General features: G+C 38.1%; 1 protein-coding gene across 8 annotated transcripts in view; it reads right to left on the reverse strand.

Moving 5' to 3' along the window:
* Window positions 1-16,257, reverse strand: part of INVS (inversin) — a 108,555-nt gene that overhangs the window by 3,472 nt on the left and 88,826 nt on the right. For 6 of the 8 annotated variants that reach the window (XM_062569724.1, XM_062569729.1, XM_062569727.1 and 3 more), the window contains 5 exons: window positions 8,478-8,779; window positions 5,295-6,090; window positions 3,679-3,911; window positions 3,056-3,136; window positions 1,203-1,256 (listed from right to left, as the gene is read on the reverse strand). In XM_062569724.1, the coding sequence (XP_062425708.1) occupies window positions 1,203-1,256; window positions 3,056-3,136; window positions 3,679-3,911; window positions 5,295-6,090; window positions 8,478-8,779 (1,466 nt within the window). Of the gene's footprint in view, window positions 1-1,188; window positions 1,257-3,055; window positions 3,137-3,678; window positions 3,912-5,294; window positions 6,091-8,477; window positions 8,780-16,257 lie in introns of all 8 variants that reach the window. The other 2 variants (XM_062569726.1, XM_062569725.1) reach the window with 2 other exon arrangements.

Raw genomic sequence — 16,257 nt, forward strand, 5'->3', positions numbered from 1 at the left:
CACTGGTTTGGAGGAAGAAAGAAGTTTAATCTAACCTAGGTTCTAGATTTCATAAACAATGAACCTAGCAGGAAAAGAACATGCCTTTTTCACAACATGTCACTGTTAATTATCTGTAGATAGAATTATTTTTCTTGCACTCAATACAACTTAAAACAGTACTGCACATGCAGCTTTGAGAACCTATAGTAATGGAACTTAAGATTTACTCTCATAAATGACTGAAGGTTTTCAGACTGACAGTTCAGTCACTAAGTGAATGCTCTTGGCTGAGTTTGCTGAAGAGAGGCAAAAGACTTTGTTTAGCAGTATTTCTGTCTTCTAACGTTAGGTACTTGGAACTTTCTATAATGTGTGGGATGTTTATTTTCATGGCTAAAACAAGTATTCCCTGAATTGCTAGAAAGCAAAGAATTAACATTAGCTGACTCTCCTGTTTATAATTCTGATTCTGGCTTAACATCTGGACATACTTAATGCTTTTATTTACTGTAGTCTATCAGAAATGGTATGTGTATTTTCCTTTCTGAGTTCTGTAGAGATCAGATGCAAACGTTTAAGTGCCTTATCCCATTCTAGCCAGGGTCAGGATAAATATTTAGTTTAAATCTGAACATCCATGAAAAAGAAGCCATCTTGTCATCTCCAGGACCTGTTTCTAATGCCAAGAATTCAAAAATCTCCTTCTCTGCAACTCTAAATGCACTTTCACATCCAAGGTGAAACAAAACATGGACTTACGTGTCTGTTGGCCTGCTGCAGAGAGCCTTTGTAAATAGATTATTGCAATAAAGCTCCCTGTCATTTACTAAACTGCCATTTAAAAAAACAACAACAACATGTTGTTTACAACAACATTAAGGTTGCAAGTTGTTTTCAATGGATTCTGGAATGGTACAGGCACAATTTTCCTGCACTGGTCCTCAGGAATAAATTTTTAAAATATCTACCCAATATCTGTATGCATTACACTTTGTATCGCTATCATCCCTTCTCCCCCTCGCCTCTTACTTAGTCTAACAGCTTTGTACATTTCAATAACTTCTGTGACCCCCCACTCCAAAGTTTTTGGTCTGCTTATGCCAGTAAGTGAAATGAGTTTGGTATCAGTTTCCTGTTACAGATTGGTCACTGCACACTTTCTCCATGAGTTATAGATGCATTAAAACTAGGGCTAATGGTCTTCACCTTCCCAGATGTACCTTCTGTAGGAGAAGAATCAAACTGAACAGTCCATTTTGACCTGCTCCAGGCACCTAGGAATAGAATATCTGGCATTAGCCACTGACAGCTCTGAACTTTTCCAACTAATGCAATGTTGTCATGCACAAAGGCAGGCAGATGAAAAGCATGTTATTCTCTTTAAGTCAAGGCTAAAGTTCTCTGAGTTCCTATTAGGTGAATGAAAGTAGGCAGTGTTCTAAAGGAACTGGGCAAGGTTCCTATCACTAGTCTATTCGTCACCAAGTTATGAAAGAAACCTCAAAAAGAAAGCCTTTCATTTCAGGAGACAGGGAGATCTGTTGTCCTGAAAATTAAACAAAAAGAAGCATTATGTGCCAAAATGTTTTAAAATTTAGCTTTGTGACTGCATGAAGAGGTGGCAATGAAACACCTGTCTGATAATACCCTTTAATTATAAACAGTTATTTCAAACAGTGGGAGGGGGGAAAAAAAAAGAAGGCCTCTTAGTGAGACAAACTCACCTACAATTCTAGTATAAATTCAAGGACAGATCTCTTGGTGGATTTCTTTTTGACTTCAGAGTTTTGTAAACTAATTGGGAAAAAAAAATCTGTTGTACTTTGCTTTGCAAAGTAGCTTAACTACTGTCTCCTTGAAGTATTTGCTTTTTTATAATAGTGGCATGATTTTGAACTGTGTGATACAACCATGCGGTTCATATGATCAGCACGGCCCTATAGCTTCATGTGGTAAAAGTCTAAGATTACTGTGGTGTGCCCTCTCCCCCTGCCAGATCTCAGAGTAAGTGTATAATACACTTGAAAAATTCTCAGAAAGGGCATTAACTAAACAAGTAATAAGCGAGATCACAGCATGGAATCAAATTTGTCAAAGTACTGCCAGCTGTATAAAAATTATTTTCTTTAATGGCATTATGATATGTTCATAACCTGTGTTCTTTGATGCTCTTCTGCATTATACAGTGTAGCTCCATCTGCCTGCATGTCTTATTTGATGGTGTTGAGTCTGCCAAGTTTTCACTGCTTTGCAATTATTCTAGGTTATGTCTTAAACTGGTATCAGGACAATATTGTCTTCAGTAAGATTTCAGTTACAAACAGAAATAAAGATTTCCCAGGGAAGATCTGGTAGTGACTCTGGCTTATGCTATAAGTGTATGCTTTCTTTAGAATCCGAAAACTTATTCCAGGTACATTTTATTAAAGAGTTGAGGCTCTAGGCACAGGACAAGACCCCTCAATGTGATATTTTAGAAGAAAGAAGAAAGGGCAGAGATTAGATTAAATTGTCTGATTAAAAAAGCCTATTTGGGGGATAAATTATTATCTGCCTGAGTAGTAACTTTGAACATTCATGTTTTTTGTACATGAAATCAACTACATGTTTCTAGCTGAAGTGTGTCAATTCTCAGTACATGTAGTGGAAAAAATAAGAAAACATTGTCATCTGTATTTCTATAGTGTTGGTAAAGATATGCACTGATAAACTGAAGTATGAGCATCTCTAAGGAACTGTAAGCATAGGTGAGTTTAGAGGGTATATCTGGCTTATCATTGTGCAACTCCAGCATATTAAGGTCCTTCCTAGAAACAGTTCATGAAAATAAGTTTTTTAATATAAATAATTCAATATGAAGAGAAGAATACCCCACTCAAGTAGCCCAAAAGTAGTGAAAGAAAGAACATAAAAGCACAAAAGGTTGGCAGTACTTACATGTTTTGATGTGAGAGCCCACCTCTAGAACAGGCTTTTTTTTTTTTTTTTTTTTTTTTTTTCCTCTAAGATGAAATTAAACTCGTGTACATAAACATTAACAGTTGCAGGAATATAACCAATTATTTTACCTTACCTGAGGCCAGATGCACTTCAGAAAGTTTAAGCTTAGAGGGAGGTCTTGTTGGCTGATAAACTTTGCCTTCCTGAGAATGTCCTTTAATAAGCAGTACAGACAGAATGTTGCTTATCATATGAAGGTGTGGTTTTATATATAATTATAGAGTATTTAACTTGGTTGCAGCTTTATCTTCAAAATATTTTCATGTAGATTTACATTTATGGTGAGGAGACACATGAGACATTCTGTGTAACAGGCAATTGTTACAACCCTAATAGAACTTTACATAAACTTTGAATACATCTTGCAGTAGCTACATAACGAGATATATTAAATGATCATGAGCTTTAGTTTTTTAAAATCCTTTTGACTATCTAAACTACAGCTCCATGATAGATGGTCATCTAGAAGAAATTAAAACTGAACAAGAACATACTCTTAAAATTATGATTTAAAAAAAATCAGAAAAACAGAAGTTGTAAACAAACACTTAAAAATCCTTAACAATTAACAAATAGTCTACATCCTTAACAATTAGGTATGATATCTCTAGAAGAATCAAAAATAAAGGGAATGCTGTTAGTTATAAAAATAAAAGCATAAGTCTTAAAACTAAAATATAACAAAGACAGAATTACCATATATCTGCTTAAGGATGGATTGCTTGTTTGTTTTTATGGCTGAACTGAATTTGTTTATAGATTTTAGATTTTTGCATGAAGAATCTGATTTCAGAGGGCTATGGCTCAGCTGTTTCTTCCAAGCAACCTGAATGAGGAAGGCAGCTGTCTCTTGTCTCCATTTGTCTTCATCTTCTTTGCACTGCCGCTTAGCCCTAAGCAGCTGAAACAACTCCTGTCTTAGCTGGTAACTAGAGAGCAGAAAAGAGAAGAGCACTTGTTTTATGTGACCTGTTTTATCTTCAGTGCTTTCCATGCATCAATTCACATGGTGAATTACATGAATAATTGGGAAAACAGAACTCCCACTGATGTGCTAAGTAAGTCACCTGGATGAGAAGTGTTTGATCAGAAGACAAGGGTTAAATTCTAGATGCATCTGTTAATTTCACACAGTTATTACAGATTTGGCATTACAAATAACAAAAGTTACAGTACTGCAACATCAGCTTATCTGCTGCTTTGTAACATAGAGAAAATCTAGAAGAGACCAAAACTATGTATGTATTTATGATTTACTATATTTATGATGAATGTGAGCAGCTTTAAACCCACTCTCTGAAGAGTCTCCCCTACCTTGGTTTGAGCAGTCTCCCAGTTTTCACTATTTCCCCTTCCATTAAATTGCTCCCTGTCTTCTAGGCTTGCCACTGCTGCTATGGTCTTGCATGTTTTCACAGTCCTGTTCCTAGTGATAACTGTAGACTACATGACCTTCTCACTTCAGTGGCTAATGCCACCAGCAAAAAGGTCGCCTTTTTTTTTCTTGGATCCGATATCAGTGAAAGAACACAGTAAAAGAGCAGCAAAAGCAGCAAACAGAAGAATTTACTGAGCCAGTGTGAATGTTTGAATGGTTACATTTCAGTTTAGGAACAAAGAATAGCCAGCTTGGACCACTGGCTGGCTGGTCTGGTATGTCATCTCTCTAGAAACAGGCAGCCTCTGCTGTTTCAGAGAAAGGCAAAACTTCTTCATGCTTCATAAGTTAACTGTACAAAGTAATGTGTGAAATACTGCTTCTCGACCGCCACAAACAAGCTGGTAATACTTGTCTCTTAGCTACCTGGCATTTTGTGCAACAAGGAACTCCACTATGCAAAATTATTTAGTAACACAGTGGACTTCTGAAGCTAGGAAACATCACTTGAAGTAGGCAGCATAACCTTATGCCTCTTTAATATCTTGCAAGATTGGCATACTAAGGCCACAAGTTCTTTTCAATATGGCATGCTTGTACACCTGTGCTCTCTTAACCCTTGGCCATGGCCTTGCCGTGAACTCTAGGCTCATCTATATCTTGATCTGCTTTCTGTAAAGAAATATCAGTGCTTGAAATAGAAGTTTAATAACTTTTCCAGTTACTGCAAGTCATCACTTTACTCACACTTTTATGAACTACTAACATAATTCTAGGCAACTGGTACACGCTTCCACTTGTTTGGTGAAAAATTATTAAATTCCAGATTTATCACTGAATAATGTTATAAGCAGAAAGACCAAATGAAGTACACTGGCAACAAGTCTAATGTAATGCATCTTACTCTTCTTTAGCTACTAAAAAGTAGTCTTACCATCTCCACGTCCTCTGTATAACTGTAGCAGCATAGTTCTTCTTCCGAAAAAGCTCTTTTCTTGTTCTTTCTTTTTCTATTACCTGCATTCGAATCTCTAAAGGGATTTGTTCAATATTTGTACTTCGCCATGTGACAAAAGAACATAATTGATCGTCTGCATTCCTAGACCCAATTACATCTGTTTTTTCCAAGTTCAAACTGTCATCAGAAACAGAACATGCTGATGGATTTCTTGGCACAGTTCTTGTAGATTCTGCCTCAGTAGATAACAGAAGACAGGTCTTTTTAGCTAATTCATTGCTTCCCACATCGTTAGTTTGTTCTACTGCATGCACACTGTCATTTCTGGTGTTTACAAATACCATTTTGGCACTTCCTGGCCTACTAGAGCCAGCTGGTGAACATCTCTCACCATTTACCTCTTTATTTCTTGATACCTGATGATGCCTTTTGCCTTTTGAAACAGTTTCATGCTGCCTCAAATTTCTTGCAATTCCACCAGTACAACCGCCACTGCACAACACAGTAGTTCCTTCACAATGGTCCCCATTACCAGATGAAGACTGACCTTGAACTCTTGATTTTTCTTTAACGCTAGTGATAGTACAAGCAGAAGTATGCTTCCTGTTCCCATGAACCTCAATGGTGTAGTCATTATGCTTTTCTCCATTCAGCTTTATAGCAGCTGCAACTTGATGTTTCACTTCAATTTTTTTTCCCTCATTTTCTTTGCCATGATGGAAATGGACACAAGTTAACTTGCTTTTGGTGTGTTTTCTCAATAATTCTTTACCTAGAGAAAAAGAAACAAACATTCAGTCACTGATCCAGCAGAACAGAGCTTATTTCTCTATTTTTTTTTCTCAGTTATCTTTGAGGCACACTAGGATTTACTTAAACGTAAAAAAAATGTATGTGTAGGAAGACTCAAAAGAGGGAATAGCATAGACCCAGACATCATCTTTTGCTTACCATTCTACAAAGATTTCTCTCACACACACACTCCTTGTGAACATTTTTTGTTTCTGCTTGTGAATATTTTTTTAATGTATCTATGTTGTCTTCACCTACTTTGATACACTGTTTTTCTCCACAGAAACTACCTCACCACATGGCAAAAGGATGCAATCCTATTTAACATGCCTACATGCACCACTGATATAGTGTAACAGACTGTCATTGCATCAAGCTTATTTGCTAAACTTCTGCTCTGTCCACACTGTATCCTAGTGCATAATGAGCTCTTTCTAGAGGAACAGTGTAATCCACTGACCCAGGAAGCCCAGAGCACTTGGTTTCTCAGTATTTTCCTTGACAATCTAAATCAAAATATAAAGTCCTTTACACTTTTCCCTTGCTGCAGATTTTATGTTTCCAGGCCTGGGGGGGTCAGTAAGTCATATATGATAACCTCTTCTAAGCATTCTGATGGTAATGACTTAGAAGCCACAGACCTCCCTGCTCAAGCAGGATCACCGAGATAGGATTGCATCCAGGCAGGTTTTGAATATCCCCTTCTTCTTGAATACTCCTTCTTTCTTTCTTTCTTTCTCCTTCTATTTTTTCTTCTTTTTCCTTTTACACACCATCTGCGTGTTACAAGTTGGTAAGTTGGTCCTTCTCTGTCCTATTTTCTCTTTTTAGTCCTATTTAGCTTCCTAACAAAGGAGAGCTTGTACATGGTAGCTGGAGATTTTTCAGGTTTGCACTCCAGTGTGGAGTGCAGGGGAGGGTTCTTATCAATGTCTTTAAGTATCTGAAGGAAGGGTGTCAAGGGAATTGGGCCGGACTCTCTTCAGTTGTCCCATGTGAAAGTACAAGAGGCAATGGGCACAAACTGAACTACAGGAAGTTCCGTCTGAATGTGAGGAGGAATGTCTTCACTGTGAAAGTGACAAAGCACTGGAACAGGTTGCCCAGAGAGGTTGTGGCATCTCCTTCTCTGAAGATATTCATAGCCCACCTGGCTGCAACCCTGTCTAATATGCTGTAGGTGACCCTGCTTGAGCAGAGAGGTTGGACTAGGTGATCTCCAGAGGTCCTTTCTAACCTCAACCATTCTGTGATTCTGTGATATGCAGATAAAGCTTGCTAGTATTTTTAACATCTCTAGCAGAGATTTGGCCAAGATATATGTCTCCTAAAGCAACAACACAGTCAAGTATTCTGTTTAACATGACATTTCCGTGTAAAAGGTAAAGAAATCTGGGCAAAATGATTCAGTAAAAACAGCTCTTTGACCTTTTTTTTTTATATATATATATCAATTTCCAATTAGTAGAATTTCCAAATGAACTAGTATTAACTTTAATCTGATTCACCTTGAAGGAGTTATTGCAGCTTCCCTTAAGCAAACTATTTATTTAATTTTTATTTCTAATGATATAAAACATATTTTAACATGACTAGTTTTGAAATATTTGAGCTATGGGTTCCTATAAATTGGCTCATACCAGAACTGGTCAAAACATTATTTAAGTATGTGTGTGTGTGTGTGTGTGTGTGTATATGTATATATACATATACATATGTACATATGTATATACATATATATACAATGCACTGATGCATTGTATCAATGGAGTGGTCAATGCACTGATACAAACTAATGATGCATTTACAGATGGAAAAAGTAAAAGAGCAGAGCAGGGTAAAAAAAGTCTAACAACAGAAGCAGCTTAGACATACACTGGTTTGTAGCACAATTTCTATAACAGTCTCACCTCTCAAAACGTACCCTGGAGGGTTCTCAACAACAGCCAACAAAAGACAAACCATACGAAGACCCTAACATAGAGAGTGAAGCTGCCAAAACAGGTCCCTCTATATGCTAGCGATGTTACTCTGCGCAATTTTAACTTCTTTGTTGAAAAAGAGCAATTACAATTTCTCATTTAATGCTCAGGAATCCCAAAGATAGGTCAAACGTTTTTAAGCTCCTCTCCTCCAAACGAAGCTTGTAACAGCATCTGTCCTATTTTTACAGATGTTATATATACTGATATTTTTGACTATTGAAATTGACAGACTAGAAGAATCTATATCTAACTTTAGCCTGTATGGATATCTTAAATAATGAAAGAATAAGAAATGATGGAAAAGAGTAGAATAGATTCTATACACAAAACATCCCCAGACATTCACTAAATAGATCAGTGGGCTAATTAAATGATTATAAACCTTGCATGATTTTATGACGTTCATTTTGAGGCTCTGCAGACAGGCAACTCTCCTTCGGTATCCCTTTGTTGTGGCAAGCCTTAGATGAACCTCCACTGTTTCTCCCTGACTGGGTTCGAGAAACATTGCAGGAGAGAGGTCTCTTACTCTGCATATCACTTTGTTTATTAGGTAACTGCATGACATTGCTGGTCTTCTCTTGATTTCCAGAATTTAGCTGTACACAAAACATAGTCTGTTCCAAGTTCTGCATTCCTTTCTGCAGCCTCGCTTCCTTTCTCTTACTTTCTTCTTCACGCTTCCTGTAATTGAAGTCAATATATTAATAATAAACTCTTAAAAACAAAATCTTAGGAGCACGTATCTGACAAATATATTAATCTCCAGAAACCTGACAGAGCTACAATAAAAGCTTGAGTATGGCATCTTTATCATGAAAAAGGGCCACGTACTACATTCAAGTGCCTTAGTGTGATCAAAAAAATAACAGCTGGCTTGGACCTACAGCTTAATGAAGGTTAAATCTTTATAAGCCAGGTTCCTATTCATTTTGAAGCAGTTTTTAATAAACTGACTTAAAAAAACACTTCTGTATTTAAAACAATGAAACTTTTAGCTTTTTTATAAAAATAGGAAAAAAAAGTCTCCCTTTTGACTAATTTTATTGTTTGAACCAAAGGAGAAAAAAGTTTGAATGAAAGGATTCAAAAAGGTATAATTAGACAAGATACAGGATCCTAATTATTACATTTTTAAGCAGCAATGAACAATAATATTAGTAGTACTGAAATGCACTGTATTTAGTTGAAAACAAGTTAGAAAACTTCAGGAAAGACATGTCATTTCTGCTAAAACTTTTTCTCATAGTTACTATGTAATAATACAAACAATCCTAAAACAGCTTTAAAACAGCTACTCTATTGCTGGTATAACATTATCATTGATAGATTGTCCTTAGACAGGTAATTTTTTTTTTTAACATAACCTGATTACACATTATACAAATGATAAATACTGAAAGCTGAATACATGAATTAAGAAATTGTGTGCATATGTGTTGCCATTACAGTTATGACATTTTGGTCTTCCAAAATGAAAAAAAAAAAGTCATGCATTTCTTCAAAGAGGAGATATAAGGGAGAATTTTGGATGAGTAGAAAAGGTGCATATGTTGAAGAAAGTTATGTAGATTATTTTGAAATACAATATGAGATGTCGTTATATTTTAGTTTTTAAATTTCTTTTCCTACAAAGCAGAATAGACCCAACAGGAAGTAGCAATCATTACCTACCTACCTGTGTACTAGGATTGAATTTGTTTTGATAAATTAAGCTTCAGTTACGACACTTTTCCTGTTAGAATGGACAGGTGATAAATGTCATATTGTGTAGCTGCCTGATATTTTAACTTGCTTCCATTGCTGCGACGTCATTTGCAGCCTGTTGACACATAAGCTCACAGTACAGCATATGACAGGTTAGTTATGCAGCATGCCATCCTCAGTTCCTGTGAGTTGTATCAGTGCCAGTACATGTCATTTCAGTGTGATCCGCTAGGGAGAAGCCTTAACTTTATCTGTCACTACTATCTTATCAAGTACACTCCACAGAAGCTGATTGAACTTGGTACCTAAAAAGCTGCTAATTGATCCACAAAATACACTCTTGGTGGTCTGAGGTTCAGTATTCCCTCTGGCACAGGAAAAAAAAAGTGACTCATTTCAAATAATATTGGCATTCCACAAAGAGACTATGTCAGGGTGTCTGTCTCATGTACAGTATAGATCTCACTGCCATTACTCTGCCATTTGATCCATAAATTAGACCTTAGCATTCATGGAACATTTTCTTTTCAATGCAAGGATTAAGCAGCCTACTACTAGCCTTCCACACTCAGGGCATCAGAAAAGAAAGCGTGAAAGACAGGCAATATACAAGGAAGCCAGAGTGGCCTGTACTCTTTGGACTAACTAGTAGTTTAACTCAAAACACTAATTTTAGCAACACCCCAATTATAAAGTTACTGAAAATGACATACTGAGACATAAAATGTAGTTTAAGGGGATTTTTTTAAAAAAAAAAAAAACATGCTTTGCTTATGTGATAATTTTGCAGATTGAACCAATGAAATAATTAATGGAAGATCTTTCAAAGCTCCCTCTTCATAGACTGTCATCCTAGGCATCACAGTGGAGCCTAGTTATTTAATAGACTGTTTAGCTTAGTTCTTTAGCAGAATTATTAATACTTATGAACTTCCCCTTCTGTTTTATTTACTCAGCAATTCAGTTCATTTCACACTGAAGGATATTTACAAAACTCAAATTTTTCAAGTTTTACTGTTGTCTAAGTTGAGAGACCAGGTTTCACAAACAGGTAGAGAAAATAGGTTCCCAACCTAAGGGCTGTGATTCTTTTTCAGGATGTTCTACTGACTCAACAGAATCCAAAATTGGTTCTTAAGCTAGACAACTAGAGCTAGTGTCTTGACATATATCAGGACACCAAGAGAAATCATCCTCCTCTGTGAAGGCCATCTTAATTTTAGAACATGTCCATAAACCTGGATAGTTGTCAGGCTGAGCCTTATTCCAATATCAAACTGTATGATTAGCAATAAAAAAAACAACCTTTGTTTTTATGCAATATGATTGAAGTTGAGTGAGTAATTCATTTATATTTGACATTATTAAACTCTAGTGTTAACATCTCATTCATATGCCCAAACATATCCTGCCTCCTTATATGTAGCTCACAGTCAGTCATCTTTGGAAAAAAAAATAAAAAATAAAAATAAAAAGCAGAACAAGTAATTATCCAAAAATTTGTCACTGAAAATAGATCTCCAGTTGTGATTCTCTGAAGAGCTGAAACTTTATCTGGACAAATAGAAGTTACATTTCATTTTGTACAAATAGCTGGCCCTGCTATATAATCTAGTATGATGTTTGTTTTTAAAGGCTTAATGCTATTGACTCGTGACAAGTTGAGTTTCTGATCTACTTTAACCTTTTAGCAGATTGCCCTTATCAGAAATGCTAAAAAGTCAGTCATTCTGCATTCCTATGTTGGTATTTCCATACATGCAGAGCTCTGCATATGTCCTTATCTAACCATCTATTTCTTCCTCAATCATTTCTCGTATGTGTTAACATCATTCTGACTTTTAACTCATTTTTTCTGGATCTTTCTGCCACTTGAAAATTTAATAGTCTAATTTTTAAATGAAAATATTGAATTCAATACAAGTACAAGATTCAGGCTGGATTTATGTGAAGTCCTAATCAATATATCCTTCAAAAGTTCAAAGTTTAATGGTTCAAAGTTGAACTATTAAGAACTGCTCTTTATTTATGTTCTACCACTTTTTCACCCACCTAATCACAGGTTAATTCAACCTTATTTTCTCTACTTTGCTAATGAGAATGAGTGAGTATGAAAACTTTAGACAAATCTTACCACCACCATGGTTTCTCCATGGCACAGAACTTGTTATTCTGTCACAGAAGGAAATTGCACTGGTTTGACATAATTTATTCTTAGCAAATTCATGCTAGCCATTGCTTCTTGCTTTGTTATTCTCCAGATACTCAGAAGTAATTTCTTTCATTACTTGTTCCAATATTATTCTTTCAACTGAAGTTGAGTTGAATGGGCTCTTCCTTTTCTCCTTTGGAAAGGCAGATATTGTTTGCTCTTTTCAATAATTATTCAAGTCACACCTATCCTCTGAAAGTTTTTAAAGGTAATCACTTTCAGCCAGTTTTCTAAATGTGCCAGGATAAATTTTACCAGGCTTAGCTGATCTGAGAACATCTCACTGATCCAATTAGTCTCTAAACAGTTTTGCTCATGTGAATTCTGTTTATTTGATGCCTTTTGACATACTTAATGAAGACTGAAGAAAGAAAAGATATAGAACACTTCATTCATCTTCACATCATTTGTGGACCAAGTCTTTCTTTACCATTCCTTTTACAGTGCATATTTTCACAAAGTTTTCTTGTGGTATTTCACATCCCTTGCTAGCCGCTCTTGTTCTGCAACTCACTTTAATTTTTATCTTTGTATGTTAGTATTAGCCTCATTTTTAGTAACCAAAATTCCCATACACCCTTTCCTTTTTCAGGCTGCTGAAAAGCTCATTATTTAGACAAACTTGTTTTCTGCTGTTCTTCCTGTATTTTCTCTGAACTTAAGCCTTATTAGCAGTTTTTTTGAAGGAATTCATAATCTACTACACTCTCTTACTGCTAGAAACACTTTCTGAATTTATTGAAAGCTGTTTTATTGAACTGTTTTGTTTTCTTGCTCTTCTCTTCCTAAATATCATGCCATATTTAATCTTTGTCATTTTCATCCAAGTTGCCTTTCATTATCAACTAGTTTCCTCCAACTGTTCAGAAGTAAATCCAGAAGACTTAATAAAAACAGAGAAGTATGGATTTTGGAACTTACTGTGATGGTTGTGAGGGAGGTGAAATAGTAATTAAGGAGTTTTGCAGCTCTTTTAGACCCCCAGTATATTGGACCTCATTTTCCTTTGTGTAGGCTTTAAATCTTTAATATAGTCTTCCTAAAGACTCCATGCAGACTGAGAGAGTATTTTTGAAACATCTCCTTCCCAGATGGCTTCCGTGCCACCATCCTAAAGCAGTGCTTTCCTCCTGCCAGGCTCTCCACCCTACTTAACTTTTTAACAACCAGTTACTTTCAGTCCAGTTGGGGAAGTATCTGTTATACTACCCATTTATGGCTGTTAGAATGGACATCATAAAGTCCAACCTTCTGCTCAATAAAGGGTGATAATCACTTTGCTCTGTCAACTGGCTATATGCTTGTTAATGCACCCCATGATACTGTTCACCATTATTTGCTGCCAGGACATGCAGCTGGCTCATGTCCAGCCTGCTGTCCACAGTCCCTCCAGGTGCTTTTCTGCAGAGCTGCTCCCTGCTGCTCAGTCCCCAGCCTGCATCCTTTATTCCTAGGTGTGGGACCTTGCATTTGTCCTTACTGAATTTCCTAAGGTTCCTGTTTGCCCGCACTTCCAGCCTGTTAAGTCCCCTCTGGATGGCAGCCCTGCCCTTGAGTCTATCAACTGGTGCCCTCAGTTTGATGTCATCTGCAAACTTTATGAAAATGCACTCTGCTGCCTCCTCCAGGTCACTGATAAAGATGTTCAGCAGGACAGGTCTTGGGACAGACCCCTGAAGTAATCTGTTCTTACAGGCATGCAGGCACAATACAACCTATTAGTTACCGGCCTCTGAGCTCCATCATCTAACTCATGTTTTACCCAAGCAGCCAGACTGTGATGTCCTAACTTGGATACAAGAATACATGGGAGACTGTGTCAAAAGCCTTGCTAATGTCAAGTTAAATAGTATCCGCTGATCTTTCTTCTTTCACAAATCCAGTCATTTTATCATCAAAGGTGATTGGATTAGTAATGCAGGATTTACCCTTGGTAAATCCATGCTTTCCATTCCCCGACACATCTTTCCCTTTCACATGCCTAGAAGCATGCTCCAGGATGACTCATTCCATGAGCTTCCCCTATAGGGGCTGAAGTTAGGCCGACCGGCCTGCAGTTCCCCAGAATGTTATTTTGGCCTTTTTTGAAGTTGGGTGCAACATTTGCTCTCCTCCAATCATTGGGGACCTTCCCTGATCTCTGTGACCTTTCCGAGATGACTGAGAATGGTCTTGCAAGGTCCTCAAGTGGTTCTCTCAGCACCCTTAGATGCAGCCCATGTGGTCCCATAGACTTCTATGGGTCAGGTTCTCTCAAACAATCCCTTACTTAATCCTCTTCCACTCCTGGTAGTTCCCCTCCTCCCTGAATCCTTTCTCTAAGCAAAGAGACCTGGGAAACTTTGCTGGTGAAGACCAGATCCAGCTAGGCATCTCCTCTGGTTGTGCCATCAAGAAGTTCTCTCTGACTCCCTCGATAAATCCTCTTAACTACTTGTCCATCTTGCAACATTTTTCCATCCAGTAGGCATCAGGGTGCTTAAAGTCCTCCATTAGAATTAGCATCTGTGATCTTGAGACATTCTTAAATTGTTTAGCAAAGACTATATCCACTTCCTCACCTCACTGTACATTCTGTAACAAACTCCTACCACACTGTCACCCTTATTAGCCTTGCCTCTTCTCATCCTAACCCACAAGCTCTCAACAGGACTGCCATCCATCCTACAGAAGCGGTCCACATATCTGATCTACTCCTTCACACAAAGGACAATTCCCCCACTGTTTTCACTGCATGTCTTTTCTGAGGAGCTTGTTTGTATCTGTCCAGCATTCCATTCCAATTCCAGCATTGCAGACATATGAGCCATCCCACTATGGGATGTCAATGTCATAATTCTGTTACCACATGCAGAGTTCTAGCTCTTCATTTCCCAGGCTGCCTGCATTTGTGCATACACTTCAGGTGGGCCCCCTTCCACCCTCTTTTATTGTTCTCAAGGTCTCTATCAACAACCAGCACCCTTTGCTTTCCAATCCACTCCACCACTTCGTCACTTGACTAAGTCATTATCTCCCTCCCCTGTGATGCCTAGTTTAAAGCTCTCCTTTTCAAGATGGTCAGCCTGTTGGCAAAAATACTTCTGTGCCACTCTGTAATGGAACCTGTCTCCTCCCCAGCAATTTTTGATTCTCATCAGTCTGGATCACCATGCCCTTCACCCTCAGCTCAACAGTTCCAGCTCTCTAAAACTTTCCTCACATGAGGAAAATCTTATATGAGCTCCAGTCCCTTCATCATCTTAGTAGCTCTTTGCTGGCCTCTCTCCAGTAGCTCCATGTCTCTCTTGTACTGGGGAGCCCAGAATTAGACACAGTACTCCAGATGTGGCCTCATCAGGGCTGAATGGCAGGGGAGGATCACCTCCCTCGACCTGCTGGCAGTGCTTTTCTAAGGCAACCCAGGATACCATTGGCCTTCTCTGCCACAAGGGCACATGGCTGGCTCATGGTCATCTTGTTGTCCAACAGGGCTTCCAGGTCCTTCTCCGTAGAGCTGCTTTTCAGCAGGTCAGCCCCCAGACTCTACTGGTGCATGGCATTATTCCTTCCTAGGTGCAGGACCCTGCACTTTCCTTTATTGAACTTCAGGAAGTTCCTCTCTACCCATCTCTCCACCTCTGTCAAGGTCCCTCTCAGTGGCAGCACAGCCTGCTGGTGTTTCAGCCACTTTTCCCAGTTTTGATCATCAGCACACTTGCTGAGGGTGCACCCTCTCCCTTCATCCAGGTCACTGATGAATAAATTGGATGAGATTAGACCCAGTATTGACCCCTGGGGGATGCTGCTAGCTGCAGGCCTCCAACTTGATGTGCCACTGATCACAACTCTCTCAGCTCTTCCATTCAGACAACTTTCAATCCACCTCGGTGTCTGCTCTAGCCCGTATTTCCTCAACTTGTTATGTTATGGGAGACAGTGTCAAAAGCCTTGCTAAAGTCAAGGAAGACAACATCCACCGCTTTCCTCTCACCAACCAAGCCGGTCATTCCATCAGAGGAGGATATCAGGTCGGGTTAAGCATGATTTCCCCTTTGTGAATCCATGCTGACTACTCCAGATCGCCTTCTTGCTGTTCATGTGCTTGGAGATGGAGTCCAGGATGAGCTGCTCCATCACCTTTCGAGGAATACTACACAATCATGCAGCAATCTTTTCAGATTATGTTTTTCATTCTAGAATCAGGTTTCTTCAGGAGAAACCCAGTGCTAATTCATTCTTTTTTTCATAATATGAACCTTAA

Source organism: Rhea pennata, chromosome 2 (assembly GCF_028389875.1).
Source record: "Rhea pennata isolate bPtePen1 chromosome 2, bPtePen1.pri, whole genome shotgun sequence".
Taxonomy (NCBI): domain Eukaryota; kingdom Metazoa; phylum Chordata; class Aves; order Rheiformes; family Rheidae; genus Rhea; species Rhea pennata.